The sequence below is a fragment of the Bubalus kerabau genome, chromosome 3 (genome assembly GCF_029407905.1).
Source record: "Bubalus kerabau isolate K-KA32 ecotype Philippines breed swamp buffalo chromosome 3, PCC_UOA_SB_1v2, whole genome shotgun sequence".
Lineage (NCBI taxonomy): Eukaryota > Metazoa > Chordata > Mammalia > Artiodactyla > Bovidae > Bubalus > Bubalus kerabau.
This window is the reverse complement of record NC_073626.1, coordinates 85047571-85068839: the sequence shown is the minus strand read 5'-3', so window position 1 is coordinate 85068839 and position 21269 is coordinate 85047571. Positions and strand designations below refer to the sequence as shown.

The 21269-nt window shown below is 39.5% G+C and overlaps 1 protein-coding gene across 1 annotated transcript in view; it reads right to left on the bottom strand.

Annotated features, from left to right (window-relative positions):
• Positions 1 to 20160, bottom strand: part of COBLL1 (cordon-bleu WH2 repeat protein like 1) — a 165706-nt gene extending 145546 nt beyond the window's left edge. Inside the window, exons 1-2 of the mRNA XM_055572396.1 lie at positions 19879 to 20160; positions 19073 to 19187 (exon numbers count right to left, since the gene is read on the bottom strand). Of these exons, the coding sequence (XP_055428371.1) occupies positions 19073 to 19187; positions 19879 to 19888 (125 nt within the window). The 5' untranslated portion in view covers positions 19889 to 20160. The remainder of the gene's footprint in view (positions 1 to 19072; positions 19188 to 19878) is intronic.
• Between the last annotated feature and the right edge of the window lie 1109 nt (positions 20161 to 21269).

Genomic DNA, 21269 nt, shown 5'->3' with positions numbered 1-21269 from the left:
GGCTACCCATTCCAGTATTCTGGCCTAGAGAATTCTTGGGGTTGCAAAGAGTAGGACATGACTGAGCATCTTTCACTTTCACTCTCACTTTCCCAAAATTATTTGACCATATAAGTTGTTTTGACAGAAAACATGTTACCATGTCTTATTCAGAAAGTAGCTTGGGGAATGCTAAAATGTAAACATGTAACAGTGGTTATCTCCAGTTGGTCTAGATAATGATTATTTTTCTTTACATATAGTCTAATTGCTTTCAAATATTCTGTGATAAGCATATCATTTAATAACCAGAATAAAATAAAGCAAAATACCAAAAAAAGTTTAATCGCAGTTTACGTCACTCCTATTATTAGTTATTATATTGGCTTTGCCACCCCTAGCAGTTGAGGAGGGAGGGAAACAGAATGCAAAGTGGTCAAAACAATGCATCCCACTCTGAGATCGGCCACTGCCTAGCCATGTGACCCCAGACAGGACCCTCAGCTTCCTCTTCTGCACAACCTGGATAACAACTACATCGGCTTTATAGAATGGTTGTTGACTGTTAAATGCAGTAGTACATGCCATGGATTTAACACAAACCTGGTGAACAGTGTTCCGTAAACGCTTTTTGCTTGTATGATCAGAGTCACTCAAGCCATCATCCTCTGTTCTTAAAAAACTGTGACCCGGATCCTTTCACTTAGTAGAAATTTGAAGGAATTTACAAATATTCATTCAATCTTTGAAGCATTTAATAAGGCTTCATGTGATTTTACATACTATCTTGTAAAACACAGGGGGAAGGAGATCCAAGACGGAGGGGATATATGTATACATATAGCTGGTTCACGTCAATGTGCAACAGAAACTAACAACATTGTAAAGCAAACACACTCCATATTTTTAAAAAGTATATTTACCAGGAACACCTTAGTGCTCAAGAAACTTTCCAAGTACAGAGTCTGTACATGGGTATAATTTATTCTGCCTGAATTTTTTCATTAAATTTATCAAGTTTACTTGGAAAGCATCAATTGATGCTTTCAAATTGTAATGCTGGATAAGACTGTTGAGAGTCCCTTGGTCTGCAAGGAGGTCAAACCAGTTAATTCTAAATGAAATCAACGCTGAATATTCATTGGAAGGACTAATGCTGAAGCACCAATACTTTAGCCACCTAATTCAAAGTGTCCACTCCTTGGAAAAGACCCTGCTGCTGGGAAAGATTGAAGGCAATCAGAGGAGAAAGGGACAGCAGAGAATGAGATGGTTAGATAGCATCACCAATTCAACAGACATGAATTTGAGCAAACTCTAGGAGACAGTGGAGGACAGAGGAGCCTAGCATGCTACAGTCTGTGGGGTTGCAAAGAGTTGGACACAACTTAGCAACTGAACAACAACAACAATTAAGGGAAAATGGATCTTAATTAGGCAAAGAAATTTTGAATTAGTCTTTCTTCTTTGACATCAAAACTCACCTCCAAGAACAGAGAAAATATTCCTATATAATATCCGGGAGATGGTGAAGGACAGGAAAGCCTGGCGTGCTGCGGTCCATGGGGTCACAAAGAGTCAGATATGACTGAGCAATTGAACAACGGCAACAACATAAAAAGTGAATCCAGGAAAATGAATAAGGCTAGTTTAACTATTTTCTCGACAACAGACTTTTAGTCAAGGGTATACTGGGTTAATTTTCAGACTATGTCATCATGTTGCCACCAGAACTTAAAGAAGTACAACCAGATTATGTCCAACATAATCTAGACAAATGCTGCCCACTTGCCTCCTCTGTACTAAATAATACAGTCATAGCATCGTTGAGGGTGAAAGAGTCAGCACCTGGAGATCCCTCTTATCAATAACTAAAGTTAGTTTCTAAATTGTCACTTCATTCTACAGCATTTGTGGTAAAATATAATGATTCATTATACTTTTGAGTCAAGTAAATTTTCTTAACATCACCATTATGGCAGAAAGCAAATAAGAACTAAAGAGCCTCTTGATGAAAGTGAAAGAGGAGAGTAAAAAGTTGGTTTAAAATTCAACATTCAGAAAACTAAAATCATGGCATCTGGTCCTATTACTTCATGGCAAATAAATGGGGAAACAATGGAAACAGTGACAGACTTTATTTTGGGGGGCTCCAAAATTACTGCAGATGGTGACTGAAGCCATGAAATTAAAAGATGCTTGCTCCTTGGAAGAAAATTATGACCAACCTAGATAGCATATTTAAAAAGCAGAGACATTACTTTAATGACAAAGGTCCATTTTGTCAAGACTATGGTTTTTCCAGTAGTCATGTATGGATGTGAGAATTGAACCACAGAGAAGGCTGAGCACTGAAGAATTAATGCTTTTGAACTGTGGTGTTGGAGAAGATGCAAGATCAAACCAGCCAATCCTAAAGGAAATCAGTCCTGAATATTCATTGGAAGAACTGATGCTGAAGCTGAAACTCCAATACTTTGGCCACCTGATGCAAAGTACTGACTCCTTGGAAAAGACTCTGATGCTGGGAAAGACTGAAGGTGGGAGGAGAGGGGATGACAGAGAATGAGATGGTTGGATGGCATCACCAGCTCAATGGACATGAGTTTGAGCAAGCTCTGGGAGTTGGTGAAGGACAGGGAAGCCTAGCATGCTGCAGTCCATGGGGTCGCAGAGAGTCAGACATGACTGAGCAACTGAACTGGACTAAACTTTCTTGTTTACTGGAGGTGAAAGATCTTATTATAATTTATGTGTAAAAACAACAAAGTTCTCTTCAAAACATGATAGCTTATGATTAGAATGGTGTATCATACCTCAACTCCCTCTTTTGAATACTGATGATCTAATGTATGATACTACAATGGAAAACTTTCAGTCACTACATATCAGTTCTAACAAAATCAGAGAAATGCAGTTAGGGTTACTCTCATCTTACACAGGAGAAAAGTGAAATATTAAAAGGTAGGCACTTCCCAAATGGTGAAGCAGAGAAACAAACAATTGCAATCACCTTGGTAGCATATTCCAAATCTCAGGGCATTTTTCTCCTTTAAAAGGAAATGTGATTTTCATCCAGATCAGTACCAATTCTGTATTCAGTGTTCCAAGAACAACTTCCCTGCATCTGGCATGGGGACTTTCACAGTATACTTAGGAAGAAAACCAACCCATTGCCCACTTCCGGGGAGAGGAAAATAAAAATAGGGCCTGACTCCTTGTTCTGTGGTTTCCAGTTAGTGTAGTAATGATGCCAGCATTACAAAGGCTGAGTACCAACAAAGTAGATAATATTTAAAAGTTAACAAACATAAACACAACGCCTGGCGTGTGGTGTTACTTTCGTACTTTCATTCTGGGCTGTCACTTCCTCCCCCAGGGAGGAAGCCAAGGCCAGGTGAGAGGAGTGTGTGTGCTTTCTCATTTGTGTGCAACTCTTTGAGAGGCCATGGATTGTAGCCGTCAGGTTCCTGTCCCTGGGATTTTCCAGGCAAGCATACTAGAGTAGCTTGCCATTTCTTCTTCCAGGGGATCTTCCCGACCCAGGGATGGAACTGCAATGACTCCTCAGTCTCCTGCACTGCCAGGTGGATTCTTTACCACCCAGCCACCTGGGAAACACCTGTGACAAAAGAGAAAGTGCCTAAGCCAGTGAGTGGCAGAGCAGAGATTTGGTTCCAGGCCTACTGCCTCCAACTGCCCTCTGTAATAGCTGCCTGCCAAGTGCTTATTCTGACTTCTGGCTGGACCAGTTTTATTTGAAACCAAAACCAAATGTTGTTAAACGCCAGAGAGCCAAATTAAATGTACTCATTTGCCGTGTCAGACAACAGTAAGGTAGGCTGCTGAGTTACATGGAGAGGATCAGACTTGCTTAGAATGCTTTACAGAATGACCTCTCACCTGCCCATGAATTAAATGATTACTTCTTTAGAGGGTTTTTTTTTTTTTAGATCAATTCTGGCTTAAGAATTTTATCTTACTTTGGAACAGTGTAAAATGCCAACTTGTTGGTGAAAGCATTCTTAAGAAAAAAATAAGAATGAACTTGTTTGCCATTATAATATTCACAGTTTTAGACCCATTTTGAAGTGTAACTCTCAAAAACACTAGGAGGAACACTCATACTCATTTTTCTTTCCTAAGTGCCTATCTGACAATATAATTTCTTTCGTTATGACACGTCTAAATTTTCAACCTCTTCTTTCATGAGCTGGAAAATATACCCTCTTTTTTTTTTTTAATCTTACTCTTCTGTAATTACTGTTCACATCAAAATACTAATTTCTTCTACTGATAGAAGGAACTGGATCAAAATAGTAAAGCTCTCGTCAGTTTAGATTTCAGGGTGTTGACACAAATGAGAAGAATTCGTATGTACTAATTAATCATGACTACTTGTTTTACTCTCAAACCTATAAATTATTCTGTAAATCAAATGTTACTCTGCTATCATTATTCAAATAGGACTATTTAAGCTGCAAATAATAATACAGCACTTATGTCCTGTTAAACAACACTACCCATGAAGGCCAGAGTTATTCTTTCCTGGAAGTTTGTGATGGAAGTGTCATTACTCAGAATTTTCACTTGAACTACTAATGAAATGTATATTTCTTTCATAAATACTACTGCAGGGATTAATGCTAAAAGAGAATCTCAAACAAAGAATAGAGTTTTATAGTAGAATACTGAGAGATTTTCAATAGCACTTTTACATGTGAGGCTATTTGATAGGGTCTTAGCAACAATTTGTTGGTTAATGGCTACAAAAATGAATGTTAACTATATTGTACACTTGTAACTTACTTAGCATTGTACATCAACCATATTTCAATGAAAAATATTGGACAGTTTCAAATAAGAAGATGAATGTTAACTACTCAGTTTTTGTGTAACTAAGCTTATACCACAAGTAACAAGTAGACAAGTAATTTGCTGATCCGTATCCCCAACACTGATCTCTTGCCCAGGTTCACACAAATAATTTAAATAACACCCATCCAACCAATAACTTATTATGTATCTAGGTATGTTCATGCATTAAATTAAACCCAGCAATACATACAAGAACAATATTTAAGAACATGGTTTCACAAAGGAAACCATTTACAAAACAAAAAGACAACCTACCGAATGAGGAGAAAATATTTGACAATGATATAACCAATAAGAAGTTAATATCCAAAATATATAAAGAATTCATACAACTCAACATTAAAAAAAAAAAAAAACAGTTAAATGGGCAGGAGACCTGAACAGACATTTTTCCAAAAATGATACACAGATGGCCAACAGGCATAAGAAAAGATGCTCAACATCATTAATCAGAGAAATGGAAATCAAAGCCACAATAAGATATCACCTGCCAGAATGGCTGGCATCAAAAAGCCCATAAATAACAAATGTTTGTGAGGATGTAGAGAAAGGGGACCCTTGTACCCTGTTGGTGGTAATATAAACTGGTGCAGCCACTATGTAAAACAGTATGGAGGTTCCTCAAAAAACTAAATACAGGATTACCATATGATCCATCAATTTCACTCTTGGGTATATATCCAAAGAAAAGGAAAGCATTAACTTGAAAAGATATATGCACCCCAATGTTTATAGCAGCATTATATACAGTTGCTAAGATATGAAAGCAACCCAAGTGTGCATCAACAGATGAATGGATAAAGATGTGGCATACACACACACACACACAGAATGGAATATTACTCAGTTATAAACTTTATAAGAACAAAAGTTTGCTATCTGCAACAACATGGATGGACTTGAGGCTATTAGGCTTAGTGAAGTAAGTCAGACAAAGACAAACACTGAATGATATCACTAACAGGTGAAATCTAAAAAATAGAACAAACTAGTCCCTATAACAAAAAAAAAGAAACAGACTCACAAATATAGAAAACAAACAGTAATTACCAGTGCAGAAAATGAAGAGGAGGGACAAGATAGGGGTAGGCAATTAAAAGGTACAAAGAATAAAATAATACACTTAGTATTTTACTAAGTGTAAAATAAATAAGCTACAGGGATATGTTGTCTAACAGAGAATATAGCCAGTATTTTATAATAACTATAAATGGAATATAGGAAAAGGCAATGGCACCCCACTCCAGTACTCTAACCTTTAAAAATTGAAATCACTAAGCTGTACACCTGAAACTTATGTAACATTGTAAATCAACTATACCTCAGTTTTTAAAATAAGGTTTAAAAAAGGGGAGCAAGAGAAAAGAAATGTGTATAGCCTGGGTAAAATACTATGTTTTATATCTCATAAGAATAATAGCATCTATAAGGAACTATTGTTCAATATTTTTAGTAAGATTCAACTAACCTCTCAGTACATGACTAGTTAGTAATGTATCTTTAATCATTTAGTGATCATCTAGCATGTGTTAAGAACCACATGGAATTAAGAATCGTGTGTGTGTGCATGCACACACATGCATGTATGCGGAGAGAGATGAGGTTAACTCCAAGTTATTTAGCCAAAGCGAATCCTTATGCCAATGAAAAGACTGGTACAAAATTGTTCACAGAAGCCTTGCTTATAAGAGCTAAAAACTGTAAAAGGTCCAAATGTCTATAAATATAACAATAAAAATATATACTTACATGATGGAATATTACACGGCAATGAAAAAAAAAGAATTACTACCAACAAAAGTACGTAGATGAATCTAACAGACATAATGCTAAGCCAGACACAAAAGAATTATTTGATTCCATTTATATGAAGTTTACAAATAAGCAAAACTAATCTATTGTGCTGGAAGTCAGAGTAATGAGGAGAGAGCAAGATAGAGGACTCTATGCTCCTAGAAATATTCTATATTTTGATCTGGTTTGTGATTACAAGTTCACATATGTAGAAATTCACTGAAGATGAAAAATTAAAAAGAAAAAAAGAATACGGTTTCTGCTTTTTAGGGTTTCACAATCTAGTTAATTTAACCAAACATACCAGGAAAGGATATTAGTACAGGAAATTGTACCCTGATTAAAGGATGCTTATTAAAAGTTAATAATCACTTAATAACAGTAAAAGGGCAGGAGAGGGAGAAATAAATTCAAGTATCCATCATTAAGGGACTGGTTGTATAAATTATGGTCATCCCTACAAAGACATAACATGCAGTTATGGAGAAAACAATAAAGCCCTTTATGTAATAAAATAGAATATAAAAGGGTAAGAAACAATGTGCACACACACACCCATTTCCTCCTGAGTGTAAGGAGATGCTCTGTCCAATGGAGTACACACCAGCCACATAGGGCTTTTCAGCACTAGAGAGGTGACTGATGTGACTAAGAAACTAAAATTCAAATTTTGCATAGCTTATCTATATTTCAAATCTGACAATGTAAAATATTTTTTTCTATTAAAGACAACTTTACTGTTCTGTGGAACTAGAAACATGTTAACCACTACATCATGCAATATATCATTTAAATTGAGTTTTTAAATCTAGCTCCTAGATTTAAAATTGTATTTGTGGCTCATATTATATTCCCATTGGACAGCACTGGTGTAGAGTATCCCACAAGGGTTTGTAAGAACCATAACACGGTTGCCTCTAGGGAGAAAGCCTGGGTGAACGGTGTATAGGGAGAATCTCTCACTGTTTCATCATTTTTCTCTTTTGAATTCTGTGCCATTGAATATATTGCCTATTATAAAAATAAGCAATAAAGTGATGTGACCTATAAATAACACTGTAGAGAATAACTGTCACTGGCATAGCCATTAATTAACATTCATGGAATCTATCCTCCCACAAAACATACAGGGTATTTCTGAAGATGTTATATATACATTTTGGGGCAGAAAATGCTTTCTAATAACCTAAGATCACAGAAGTGTTTCACAAATTAATAGTACCAGAGTTACCAACTGAATGTAAGAGATTAAAGACTACAAGCCTCAATCTGCTAGTTTAGCGCCTGCATAGTCTAGCAATTTTGCACCACTGCTTCCTCTTCTGCCATCAGAGACTGTTCTGCTCTTCATTTTTCCATCACTGAATATATTTTGCCTATTTTCCTGTTCCTTTCTTCACCTACCTCCCCAAAGAAAATTGTAATTACCTCTACATTTCCACCTAACTCAGCACGCATCTATTTGGCTAACCAAAGAAGGAAAAATGTCAAGAAAATTCTCCCCTTCACAAACCATGAAATTTCACTTTTCATGAAACAGAAGTGTAAAAACATAAGCAGATCACTTAAGGGCTCAATATACAACTGAAATACACTTAATGTATTTAAATATAAAAAATCAAATTACATACAGATATTACCATTTTCCCCACTTTATTTTAAAAATAAATACTTTGAACATTGTTTCTGCACTGACATAGCCAATTTTAGACTTGTTTTCCTTTTTAGTTGTGCTGCAGGGCATGCAGAATCTTAGCTCCCCAACCAGGGATCAAACCCACACCCCCTGTAGTAGAAGCACGAAGTCCCACCACTAAACCTCCAGGGAAGTCCCCAGTTTTAGAATTTTAAATACATACATCAGTGAAAACTGTTTCTTGTTGGCAGTGTTAATCTTAAACTGGGTTTCCAGGATTCAAGGAAGAAAAAAGCCTCCATTCTCAACTCCTCAAGGCTCCTCTCCTTTTCTTGCATATTCTCCATCCCCCTTCACAAGAGTCCCCGACTCAGGGCTGCACTGGTGAGTATCATCCTGAGGAAATACTCCAGGGGCCAGAGAGATAAAGTGTGCAAAGTTCAGCCCTGAGACACACCCTCCCCAGTCACACAGATCACAGGCCAGGATGCGCACTCATCACAATGAACAAAGGCTCTGACTGGGTTTGACAGCACAGCATTCTGAAATGCCTTTACCTAGTAAAGCAAAATGGCCAAGTGCCAGAATTTTTAAAAATTGTTTCTTGACAGGAAATTTTATGATATCCCCTGTGAAGACTGGTAGGTGGTAAAGATGTCGATGATAAAAACAGCTACCGCTGTACAACTCCCTCCTATAGTGAATGTGCCTTCAGTATAGCCCGTCATTTCTGGATGGTCCTTTGGTTGGTCCTTTAACATCAATGGCACTTGGGATGCTTTTGTGTCCAAACCATTACAATTTTCTGAGGAGTTCCAGAAATTTGATCTCTTTACCTTGCCTAGATTTTACAGTGATATAAGGAAAATGTGAATTCCCCAAATCCAGGACATTCAAATATCTACACTGCCAACTTCAACTTGTGTTATGCTTAATACCTGGGAGAATACAAAAATTACAGCAAATATTCATTCAACACCTTCAGATAACTTTCAGAATTGCCACCAAGTTGAGCTTGAATAATCTGCTTAGTGTCCTAAATAACTGTGAGTCACACAAAAATAAAAGTCCAAAATATTTGGTGTGCAACACACACACACACACACACACACACATACATAATCCTAAATTTAATTAGGAAACTCTAAAAATGCCTCTAAATGCATTCATTCTAGGCTATATCACTTACAACTACTAAATTAGCTGAAAACACATTCCTAGGCTTCACAAAGTTACCAGTTCAAACTTCAGGACTACGTTTTCTTAACATCATCTAAGAGTGAATTTCCTATGTATTTCCACATACATACAGGATCACAACAGATGAACAGACTATATGAACTACTCTTGGACACTGCTCCTTTCAGATCAGACTGTATATCAAAAATGTATGATAAACTAGAGTAAACTATAGGTTGGAATAAGTTCTAGATACAAAATTTGTCCTAATTATATGTAAGGGGGGAAAAAATCAGTATTATTTCCCCTTTGAGATCTAGTGTTAAATTAAATATATATATTTTTTCAGATGAAGTCACACCTAACTCTTCTGCAGGCAGGGGAACGTTCACTGGTAATAGAGTCAGTCAAACTTCTCCTGTTTTAGAGAAAGAGAAAACTGAGGAAAGACGACTGGTAGCCTGGTATCAAAAGACAAATGTGTAAAAAGTAGTTTCTCTCCACCCGCCAACATTCTTTGCCACTTTCAGCTTTGCTCTTTTGAAACACAGCAAAAAAATTCTGTTTTAAGGTAAAGCATCTAACTGCTTTCTGGGAATGAGCACCTTACGTAGAAACGAGAGAGAGGGAGGTAGGACACTTTACTCAGTAGTCCTGCAGCCAGTAACAAACAGAACCATGCACACCCAAGAATAACGAGAGCTGCTCAGACCTCAAAACACAGAGGTTGTCCTATAAGACAGGGACCCTGTCTATTTCCTGACTGTCCTGGAGCTGGGATACCTGACAAAAAGGAGGAGGAGACTGCTCCTCTCTAGGCCACTTCCACTTCGTGTGTAACGTGCGACCACGTGAGCACAAAGAAGAAAAGCAATTCAATGGCTTTATATTTATCTTGACCACTGTGAACTCAATTGATCTAGAAACTACAGCACATCCATCAGACGTGGGAAAGGCCAAGTGGTAGCCATTTTCGGATTTAGCAACTCAATTTCCTGCTTTCCCAGGGCAACTGAACTGATATACACGACTATAGCAGCTGTTAAAACTCTGGCTGTTCCCCTTGGGGTTATTCTAATACTTCTTCACTTCCATTTCTCCAGACACAATAGCATGTGTGAATGTGCTTGTAATAGCAGGTGTACAGGTTACAGAGATGAAAGTCAAGGACAGGTGATAAATGGCCCACCCAGATTTGAGCATCTTAACTCTATTTCCTTACAAATGAATATTGGTGTTAAGTATAAAAGCAGCAATTGCATCGCTACAAAGTAAAATGGTGTAATTTTAAAAAATACACCAAAACATATACAAAGTAGTTTTAATCTCTCAAATTAATTACATTGAGAAACAATGCATTTTTCCACTGATATTATTGTTTAAAAAACATACTGTGATTCCCTTGGTATTCAACCCTATTTAAATCAAGTTACTCCCTACATGAGAAAATCAAAATCATTATTTTAAAAGCAGATCCACATTTTGAACCCAAAGTGTTGTATCTCAGGTTCTTTTCTGATCCCACTGCAGAGGCTCAACTCTGAACCATTTTGAAAGTGAAACTCGCTCAGTCGTATTCAACTCTTTGTGACCCCATGGACTATACAGTCCATGGAATTCTCCAAACCAGAATACTGGAGTGGGTAGCCTTTCCCTTCTCCAGGGGAATCTTTCCAACCCAGGGATCAAACCCAGGTCTCCCACATTGCAGGTGGATTCTTTACCAGCTGAGCCACAAGGGAAGCCCAAGAATACTGGAGTGGGTAGCCTATCCCTTCCCCAGCGGATCTTCCCAAGCCAGGAATCTAACCAGGGTCTCCTGCATTGCAGGCAGATTCTTTACCAACTGAGCTATTTTAAAAAAATCAAATCCCATCCAATATGGATGGCATTTTCACTTTTAATTCCATCCAAAGCAATTTTCTCCAAGCCTGAGGCAACCAAGGAAAACCCCTGTCCAATTAACCCATACTCTTTTTCAAAAAGTAATTATTTATTTACATTGTCTCTAAAGCTCTGCTTTCAGTGGAGGAGGGCATTCAGTAGGAAGGGTACATGAGTACCTATAGGAAAGAACAGGAATTCAGACATCATTCTTCACCCTGCTCACCTAGTACCTCCATCCATCCTCACCATGTCACAACCACATACCTGAAAGCCATAATGAGGCTACCTTTTTTTTTTTTCTAGAGAGTAGAGGTTAAGAAAATGACTCAGTTCTGTAATGTACTGTGTTTCCCTCCCACCAAATTCCTGAAAGCCTGACTCTGTCTGAGCTATCAGTCTGAGCTACACAGCATGAAAAGGCACATCACGATACTGCTCCATATAGGATACCTAAATATCTTCATTTGTTCCCTGTGAAACTTGGAAATTGTAACTTTTGTAAAGACGTGTAGCTATTTAAAATACAGTAAAAGTTGCAAATAATTCTTAGTTTTTGGCTTTCTACGAGTTGAGCTTAAACTGTTTCTCCTGTCTGCATTCTTTGCTGTTGTGATGATGAGATGAGCATCCCATTTAAAGCATTTCTTGGTCAAACTACTCCACAATTCAACTCCACAGCATTTTTTTTCCATTCCCCGCCCCCAGCTTTATTGAGATATTACAGAATGCAGTATTTTTACATACTTGACAGAAAAACTAAAGTGGAAAAGACTGACCATTACTAATTCTTAGCAAAACTGTGGAACAACTAGAACTCTCGCATGTTGCTGATGGGAAGTATAAATTGGTGGAATCACTTTGGAAAAATGATTGTCTATAAAAGATGAATATACATGCATACTCTTCTGACTTAGCAATTCCACTCCTAAGTATACATGCTCATCTGAAGTGAGATTGTTCTTATTTTTTTTTTTGTATTTTGACTGTATGGTGTGGCACACAGGATCAGGGATTGAACTCAGGCCTCTGCAGTGTAAGTTTTGAATCCTAACCACTAGACTACCAGGGACTCCCTTCTACAGTCTTTTTTTTTTTTTTTTAATGTCCAGAGTCAATAAATAGTTTCAACTTATTTAAATTTATAAGCAGCAGTGTGAACTTAAAGTATGGGGTGGGGGGAACAAGCTCACTCTAGCATATTTCTAAAGACTAGTCAGTCTTAGAGAATCTTTTCCAAGGGATTCATTCCTCAGATATGAAGTTTGTATCAAAACTGAAGACATTTGGCCCTTTATAAATAGCCATGGGAAACTTCTTTCTCCCATACTTTTAGTTTGTTTTTACTATAACAGATGGGAAAAAATTTAGCAAAGTCATTAAAAAAAAAAAGGTCTTCTAATAACTGTCACTCTAATGTTAGAGCACTAAAAGCTGCAGGATATGAAACACTATTATAAAGACAGTTTGCTTAACTGAAAATAGGTATAGGCTGAAAAAAACTAGATAGGAATTAAGTATACCTTTGGTCAAGCTTCTCGTAGGCACGTTTGTTTCTAAACACCTATGTTTAGAAACTGTTTATGATAGCCATAACCTATGGCTATTGGTTCTCAAAGAGCCAGACACGATTGAAGCGACTTAACACAGCACACACAGCATGGTCATCCTATTTTTAATTTTTTCGAGGACAGCTTTACTGTTTTCCATAGCAGCTATACCATATTGCAGAAACACTATCATACATCAGTCATTTTTCATGACAGAATCTCCAGCACAGAAGTGTAGAACTTTTCTTTAAAATATATTCTGATATCACATTAATGTTATAATTTCCACATTGCTTGCCAACGGGCCAAGCCTAAGTTTTCACTTGGCAGGGGCAGGAGGAAACACAACCACTGATCACCATTGAATATAAATGCTTACTATAAGAATTATCTTGCTTTATGCAAACAAATATCATTTTGTTCTAATTTATAAGTTCAATACTTACATGCCTCCCTCCCAAGTAAATAAATTTGGAATCACCACTACTTCATTTACCAATTTCATAAGTTGGCCTGTGGGATCAGCAAACTTTTTCTGTACATGGACAGAGGCTAATATTTTTAGCTTACAGATCATAATATCTCTGCCTGGACTACTCAGCTATAATATGAAAGCAGCCATAAACAATATGCAAATAAGTGGGTATGGGTGTGTGCCAATAACGCCTTACAAAGACAGGTAGAGGATAAGGGATTACTATCTGAAATATGACGAGAATTCCTAAAACTCAACAGCCAGAAAAAGCAAATCAAATGAAACATAGGCAAAAGCTTTAATAGACATTTCTCAAGAGAAGGTATACAAATGGCCAATAAGCATGTGATATGATGCTCAACATCATTAGAGAAAAGCAAATCAAAACTACAACGAGATACCATCTCACACGTAACAGAATGGATGCTTTCAAAAAAATAAAATAATAAGTGTTGGCAAGGATGAAGAAAAACCAAAAGCCTTGTGCTCTGTTCTGGGAAATGCAATATGGTATAGCTGCTATGGAAAACAGTAAAGCTGTCCTCGAAAAAATTAAAAATAGGATGACCATGCTGTGTGTGCTGTGTTAAGTCGCTTCAATCGTGTCTGGCTCTTTGAGAACCAATAGCCAGTAGCCTACCAGGCTCCTCTGTCCATGTGATTCTCCAGGCAAGAATACTGGAGTGGGTTGCCATGCCCTTCTCCAGGGGATCTTCCCAATCCAGAGATCGAATCTGCGTCACTTTTGTCTCCTGCATTGGCAGCAGGGTTCTTTACCACTAGCGCCACCTGGGAAGCCCAGGATGACGATAAGATCTAGTAATTCTGCTTCAGAAGAACTGAAAGCAGGGTCCCAAAGAGATAGCTAAATACTCATGTTCCTAACAGCAATAGTCACAGTAGCTAAAACATGGGGAGCAACCCGTGTCCATTGATAAATAAATGCATAAAAGTAGATTGCTATTCAGTCTCAAAAAGGACGGAAATTCTGATATTCGATACAACATAGATGAATCTTGAGGATACTATAATAAGTGAACTAAGTCAGTCACAAAAAGACAAAAGACTGATTCCACTGATGCGGGGTAATCAGAGTAGTCCAAAATCATGGAGATAGCAGAAGAGCAGATGTCAGGAGTGGTGGGGAGAGGAGAAATGGGGAGTTAGTGTTCAAAGGGTACAGAGTTTCTATTATGCAAGATGAAAAGAGTTCTGGAGACAGACGCTGATAACAGTTGCACAACAATATGAATGTACCCAATACTGAACTGTACACTTAAAAATGGTTAAGATGGTAAATTTTGTGTATATTACACCACAATAAAAAAAAAAAAAAGGAGGAAAACATAATACAAACAGAATTCAACCTTCTGAACAAAGTTTGCTGACCAATGAACCATGACATTATATTTTAAATCCTAAGTATATGCTTTTAAAGTTAATATCAAAGTACCACTTCTACACTAACAACACTCTATTTTTTTTCCTGCATAGTTACAAATAGTTTTTTTTGTAAAACTCTTTAGATCAGGAGCCAGTCTCCCCGTGCCCAGAAAAATGTATTTTATATAAAATAAGGGCTCACACGTTTTGACTAATTAATTGCATTAGAGCAGTTGTCTCAATAACCTGAAGCTTGAAATCTATTATATAAATACAACTGGCATTTCAATAATTAGTTTAAGTGATAACAGTATTAAATTACCCTCTAATACATTCAGAGAAAATTATAGACTTTGAAGAAAATGTCTAGCAGTGTCTTAATAAACACTTATTTTTCTTACTTGGTCAAAAATCCTACATTTGAAACTATGCTATAATAAATTTAATTGCTGCCTAAGAGCAAAAATAAGTACAGCTATGACATATCTGTCATCTGACAAAAAGAAAGGTGCCAATTTATTATGAGATAAATCATCCCAAACACATGAAAATGTTAAATATGACTTTAAAGATATAAACCAAAAATTTAAGTTCCTTTTAAATGGTAGGCTTTGGGTTTTTTTCATATGCATTCAATTTTGTAGGATTTTGTTTTTTTAAAGATACTACAAACATAATTTTAAAAAGAATCAAGACAACGTATGCATAAGGCCACTTTAAATAATCCATTCAGTATCACCCATGGTAGCAAACATTCTGGATAACAGGCCTAGGGATGAAGAGCATAGTTTTGGGGATCAGACCTTGTTTTTATTACTCTTGCATATCTTAGCATTGTATAGCCTTGCATATGTTAATTAAGTTATCTGAGCCCCAGTTCCAAAATCATAAAATGGAGTTAATATATTTCCTCAAAAAGTAAAAATATAAAATAAAAATTAAACAATACTATAGAGCATCTAAATGGAATCTTTCAAAAGGTAAAAAGAAAGCTGAACTCTAGGGTCTTGAGTTCGCTAAAAATGATTAACAGCAGCCTCCATTCCATTTATGGCTTCATCTCTATCTCAGCTGGTGATACCTGCTTTATCAGTGATTCTCAGATCTGGATGCATATTAGAATCACCTAGCAGTATTTTAAAATTCCCCATGTCCTCCTCCCCTCCTAGACCAATTAAAATTAGGACAGGTAGGAGTGTGAGAGCATGTGTACCTATTTTAAAGATACCCAGGTGATTATGTTGAAACCTTTGCTAAAGGCATTCAGCTTCTAAGTAGTCAATACATGTTAGCTAACAAGACTTGTTTAGACAATCAAAAGTAAAACTTTCAAACCAAAGCCTCCAAATAAAAACTAAAGGAAGCAGCTGCTAAATCATTTCTTCTTAGTTTTTTTTCACTATGCCTTCAGTTAGCTCCATAGTTCCAATGCTGCAAGACAATAAAGAAATATGCAAATATGCCATGCCTGAAAATTTGTTTCAGAATCAAAACACCAATAAGGTCCCTCAAAGCAAGGTCAACTTTTGACATTTAAATTTCAAAGAGTTAAAAATATCTATCTACTTTGGCAAGTAAAATAACCAGCACTAGTCGCTCTAAAGATAATGTATCCAGCTGAAATGTTATCATATTGTGATCTGAAAAAGATTAAAAGCAATTAATGCAATGAACTAGGCGACTAACACCCTGGGTTTTCCTTCAGGTTTTGCCATTAATTTGCTCTAGGCCTTCGAAAATCACTGTCTCTGTGCTTCAGATTCTCATTTGTAAAATAAGGAGTTGCATTAAATTTCTTTAAAATGACATGTTACAAGGATCTAAAACTTGGAAAAGTACATACAGAAGCGTTCTTTAGAGCAGCAATATTCAAGAATAAGGACTAAGCTAGGCCTCATAAGTTATTGGAGTCATGAATCATGATTAGTAAAGAATGTACTTTCCAAACCTAACATTTTATTATAACATATAGATTGGCCCTACCACTTCCCAAAGAATTGTTCATCTCTTTGATAATTCCTTTTTTCCCCTCAGAATTAAAACCTTTTTAATGTACTGGGGTTTTGAGAAAAAGAACAAAAGTAATATTGAATAATGAATATTCAACAAATACTATATAACAGGCACTTGGAATACACCCAGGGACAAGATAGACAAGTGAAAGCAGAGAAGTAATTTTTTTTGTTAACATTTATACCTTTCAAATAGTGTTAACGTCTCCAAATAATACAGAGTAAAATGATATGGGGGAGGGGATGCTATTTTAGATGTTGAAGCATTTTTCAACTTATTTCTTTTTAAATTTGGAGAGGGCAGGACAAATTTTCTAAAATGTATTTTCTTCATATTTGAGAAATTAGATAAAGCAATTTTATACATTTTTTGTAGCACAGAATTTCAGTTTAACCTTTAAATCCTCAAAAGTAAAATCTGAAGTGTCCTACTACAGTCATGCTTATCATTAGAAAGCTCTTCTCATTTCCTTTATGTCAGAGGCATCTGACCTCGCCTATTTTACTCACAGAATTATTTAACTTCTGAACACCCATAAAAGTATACTAGTGTTATTTTGTGTACATGCATATGCTGGGTTCTTTCTTTTTTTTTGAATAGTATCTGTGTGTGTGCTCAGTAATGTCAGACTCTCTGCAACCCTATGGACAGTAGCCCGCCAAGCTCCTCTGTCCCTGGGATTTTCCAGGCAAGAATATTGGAGTGAGTTGCCATTTCCTCATCCAGGGGAGCTTCCCCAGTCAGGGATCCAACCCTCCACTCCTGTCTCCTACATTGCAGGCAGATTCTTTACCACTGAGCCATGGAGGAAGCCCAAATAGTACCTTAATCTAATCCACTTCCAAATTCACCAATTTAATACTATTTTATTTTGAGGTAACCTGAATACATTTCAGTCTTCCCGCAGCTGCCTTTAGACGTTCATGCTTTTATGATTAATATCTTCCTGCCAAGGTACTTCTTTCCCCATACATCCTAATGTGATAATATATATGATCATATCTAAATAATGAAAAAACTGGGTAAAGAATAGCAACAGAAGTCAACAGAAATACAGCTGTTTGCAGAGGGGAGAAGATAACTAATTGGAAGAAAAAGAATTAATTCATACACTGCATGTTTCCTCTACGTAAGCATTATACTAAATATCTTTTATATTAGTCATGCTGCTTTGAGACTTTTCCATGTTTCCTCTAGACAACTGCCAATGTTCGAATGGTCTCTGATGAATAAACATGCTGTGACTTGCTTCTAAGGAAACGTGTGTCATGTTCCGGGGTAAAAATGATTTTTCTACTCTCAAATCAAGAAAACTGTACAACTCTCATTCATTAGCTATAAAACAGACTTTTCCTTCCCTATTCTTTTCTGAATGTTCATGGTCTCTTGAGAGCACCGGTGTGTTCCTATTAACTATCGGAAAAGAAACTGAATTGGGGGAACATTTGAAGGAAAATGTTACACTTTCCCAAAGGGATTTCCCACTTCAGAAGTTCAACTAGCGCCCATGTTAAGCCTTCACTGTTTACCAAGACGAAGGTTATTCTGAGGTTCTCCCCACCTCTTGCAGAACTACCTGTTCTCATTACTGTTTACCCAAACGCTTAGCAAGGTGATTATTAGCATATCTGGCAGGAAGACGTGCTCCACTGAATATTAACTCACCATGTGACAGCCCCTTCCATTCCAATCTCTCCTAAACATGTGAGGGTACAAAGAAATGTACCGTGTCTGCGGTCTGACTCTGCGCTAGGCTTTGGCACTGGCAATTGGCCACAGGCACATACATACCCCCAATCAGAGGCGCGCACCCGGCCGGGTCCCGGAACTGTCATTGTGGGCTGACAGCTGGCACACCGTCCTGTCGCCCTCCACCCGCTCGCAGAAAACCTCTTCCTTACAGTCACCTTGACACGGCTCACCTGCTGAGCCTCAGCCCTCGGCCAAGGAAACTTTTTTCCCTTTCTCAGGAGCTCACTCACAGGTACCGTCCGCCGGTCTCCCAGAGCCCCAACAAGGAGCCCTTTGTTAACCGTTTTTGCTCCCGGAGTCCTTACCCAATTCTTGGCATTCAGCTGCCCTTTAGCAACTCAGAGCAGCCCGGGTAGGAAAGCAATCAAAAGCTACCGAGCCCCCACCCTGGGGCGGCCTCCGAAGAGGCCGGGAGGAAGCAGCCCCGTCGGCCGCGTGTCCCGTGAATTCGGCCGCCGACGGGGCGGCGAGCTGCCAGCCAGGTGACGGGTGAAGGCCCGGCAGCTCTCGACCTCCCGGGTGAGCGGCGGCGCGGCGCTCGAAGCTTACCCTGCGGGTGTGGCCGGCGGGAGCGCCGCCGGAGCGTCTTGCACGCGCGGGGCTCGGCCGTCCATCGCCTTGCGGGGCGCTGCGCGGGCTCTGGCTTCGAGGCGGCGCGTCACTGCTGGAGTGGGAGAGGCCGGCGGGTCAGGGCGGGACGCACGTTTACCCCAGGCCCAAGCGGGGCTGGCCGCACAAGAGCCCGCCCGAGCCGCCCCCAGCTCGGGACCCGCCCGCCCGCCTCCAGGGTGCGCTTCCACCTGCGGGCCCGGCTCCCCGCCCGCGGGCAGCGCCGCCGCCGGGTCTAGCGGCCGCCCGGAGCGGTGGCGGCAGGAGGCGGCGCTGCAGCCCCCGCCCCGCGAGGTTACTGGGTAGCCATTTGGCGCCTCTCGGGGAGGGAGCGGAGCTGCCCAGGCTGGAAGGAGGAGGAGCGGGGCGAGGCGCAGAGGCACAGCCGCCACGCCGGCAGCGCGATCCCGGGCTCCGCCGGCCGAGTTCGCACAAACAAAACGCCCTGGGAAAACTTTCCGCGAAGAAAAGTTGGGAGGGCGCCTTTGTTTTTTCCCCACCGAGGGTTCCTACTTTCTTTTCAAAAGGACACAGTGGCTCCCTGTTCTCTCCCGCGGTTTCCTCTCCCACTCTTCCCTCCCTCGGCCGGCGCTCTCGCGTTCGGCTGCCAGACGGGACTGGGAGGAAGCGGAGAGCGGCAAGCCTCTCCCAGACTCTGCCCCGCGCGGGCGGGCCAGACAGCGCCTCTTCTGCCCGTGGGCGGGTGCGGGGCGGTGCGGAGCCTCTCGCCGGGCCGGCTCACTCACCCTGCCCCATCTCCGTCCCTGGAGCCCGGGAGCTCGCAGCTGCCTCCGCCTGACGGCCGCCCAGAAGTGGCGATGGGGCTCGGCGGCATCAAAGCGAGACAGGCAGCGAGCCGGAGAGAGGAACGGGGCGGGGATGGGAGAGCACTGAATAGTAGTTTCCTTCCCCCGGGCTTTCGGGGTCCAGCTGGGGGAGCCGAACCGAAAGGAGGCTCCCGCGCGGCGTGTTCTCACTCCCACCGCTAGGGCATCGCTTCGGGAAGCCCAGCCGGACAGGTGGGGAGGAAGGGAGCGTACCCCCTTGCGAGGACCGGAGCGGAGGACCTGGGCGCTGCGGAAGTACCGGGAGAAACCCTCAGACTGGGGCCTGCAGCTTGCCCTCCCTGCTCTGACCTCCGTCCAGGGCGCTTTCTTCCCCTCCCCCCAACTTGACCTCTGAGGTTGCTGTCCTGTTAAAAGCATACCTGTGACACTGTGATCTTTCTAATTGGTGGCAGGTTTAAGCTTGTCCTGTCTTCAGAGGCATTTTTTTCCCTTCTTTTTTTTTTTATTTTTAAGCTTTTAACAGCTGTGACATGAGGACCAGACAATATTATGTCTAATAACGATCTATAAACTAACAATCGAATGAAGGTTTTATTCACCTCTTGAAAGTTTTACGGGAAGAAAGGACTCACACAGGCACAACCGTGTACTTGTGTATACGTTTTAGTTCCCACGTGCATGCTCTTTACCGGATTCTTTACACCTGACAAACAAGTATTGGTAAATCCTGTGTGCTATTATATGTGCCTGCCAGGTTTTGTAAGGCGCAAGCCATTTCTGATGGGCCCGAAAGAAAGTTTGCATTCCGAAAAATAATGTGAATTAATTAAGAAAGTAACTTTACAGTTTAAAGTATTTCCATCAACTGTAGTAGAGAGGTTAAGTGAAAGAAGGTCGTAAATGAGGCCTGTACTGTGGTATTAGCATCGTGTAGTACATCTGTAGCCATTTCACCCTATTGACACAATAACATTTGGAAGGTGGCAAAAATTAGGTTGATACTTAGAACCACTGCTTGACTAAATGTACTCTCAGTTATATACCCATTGTAGCTGAAACTACAGTGATTGATACAAAGATTGCTGAAACTAAGTAACATACTAAATATCTAGTAGTAGCCTTTTGTCTCTATGGAGAGGCATTAATTTAATATTTATTCCCTCCTGTGAGTGATATATGTCTTTCAGTTTATCTCTGAGTATAAAAAGGGGAAAAAAGTAGCTTATGTGGATTACAATATCAGAACCATACCAGAAAAATTTGCTTTTCTATATTTTCTTTGATATTAATAATCAAATCACTCCATTTAAATCCATCTGAATTTTAGTCTTTAAATGACACAGGTTAAA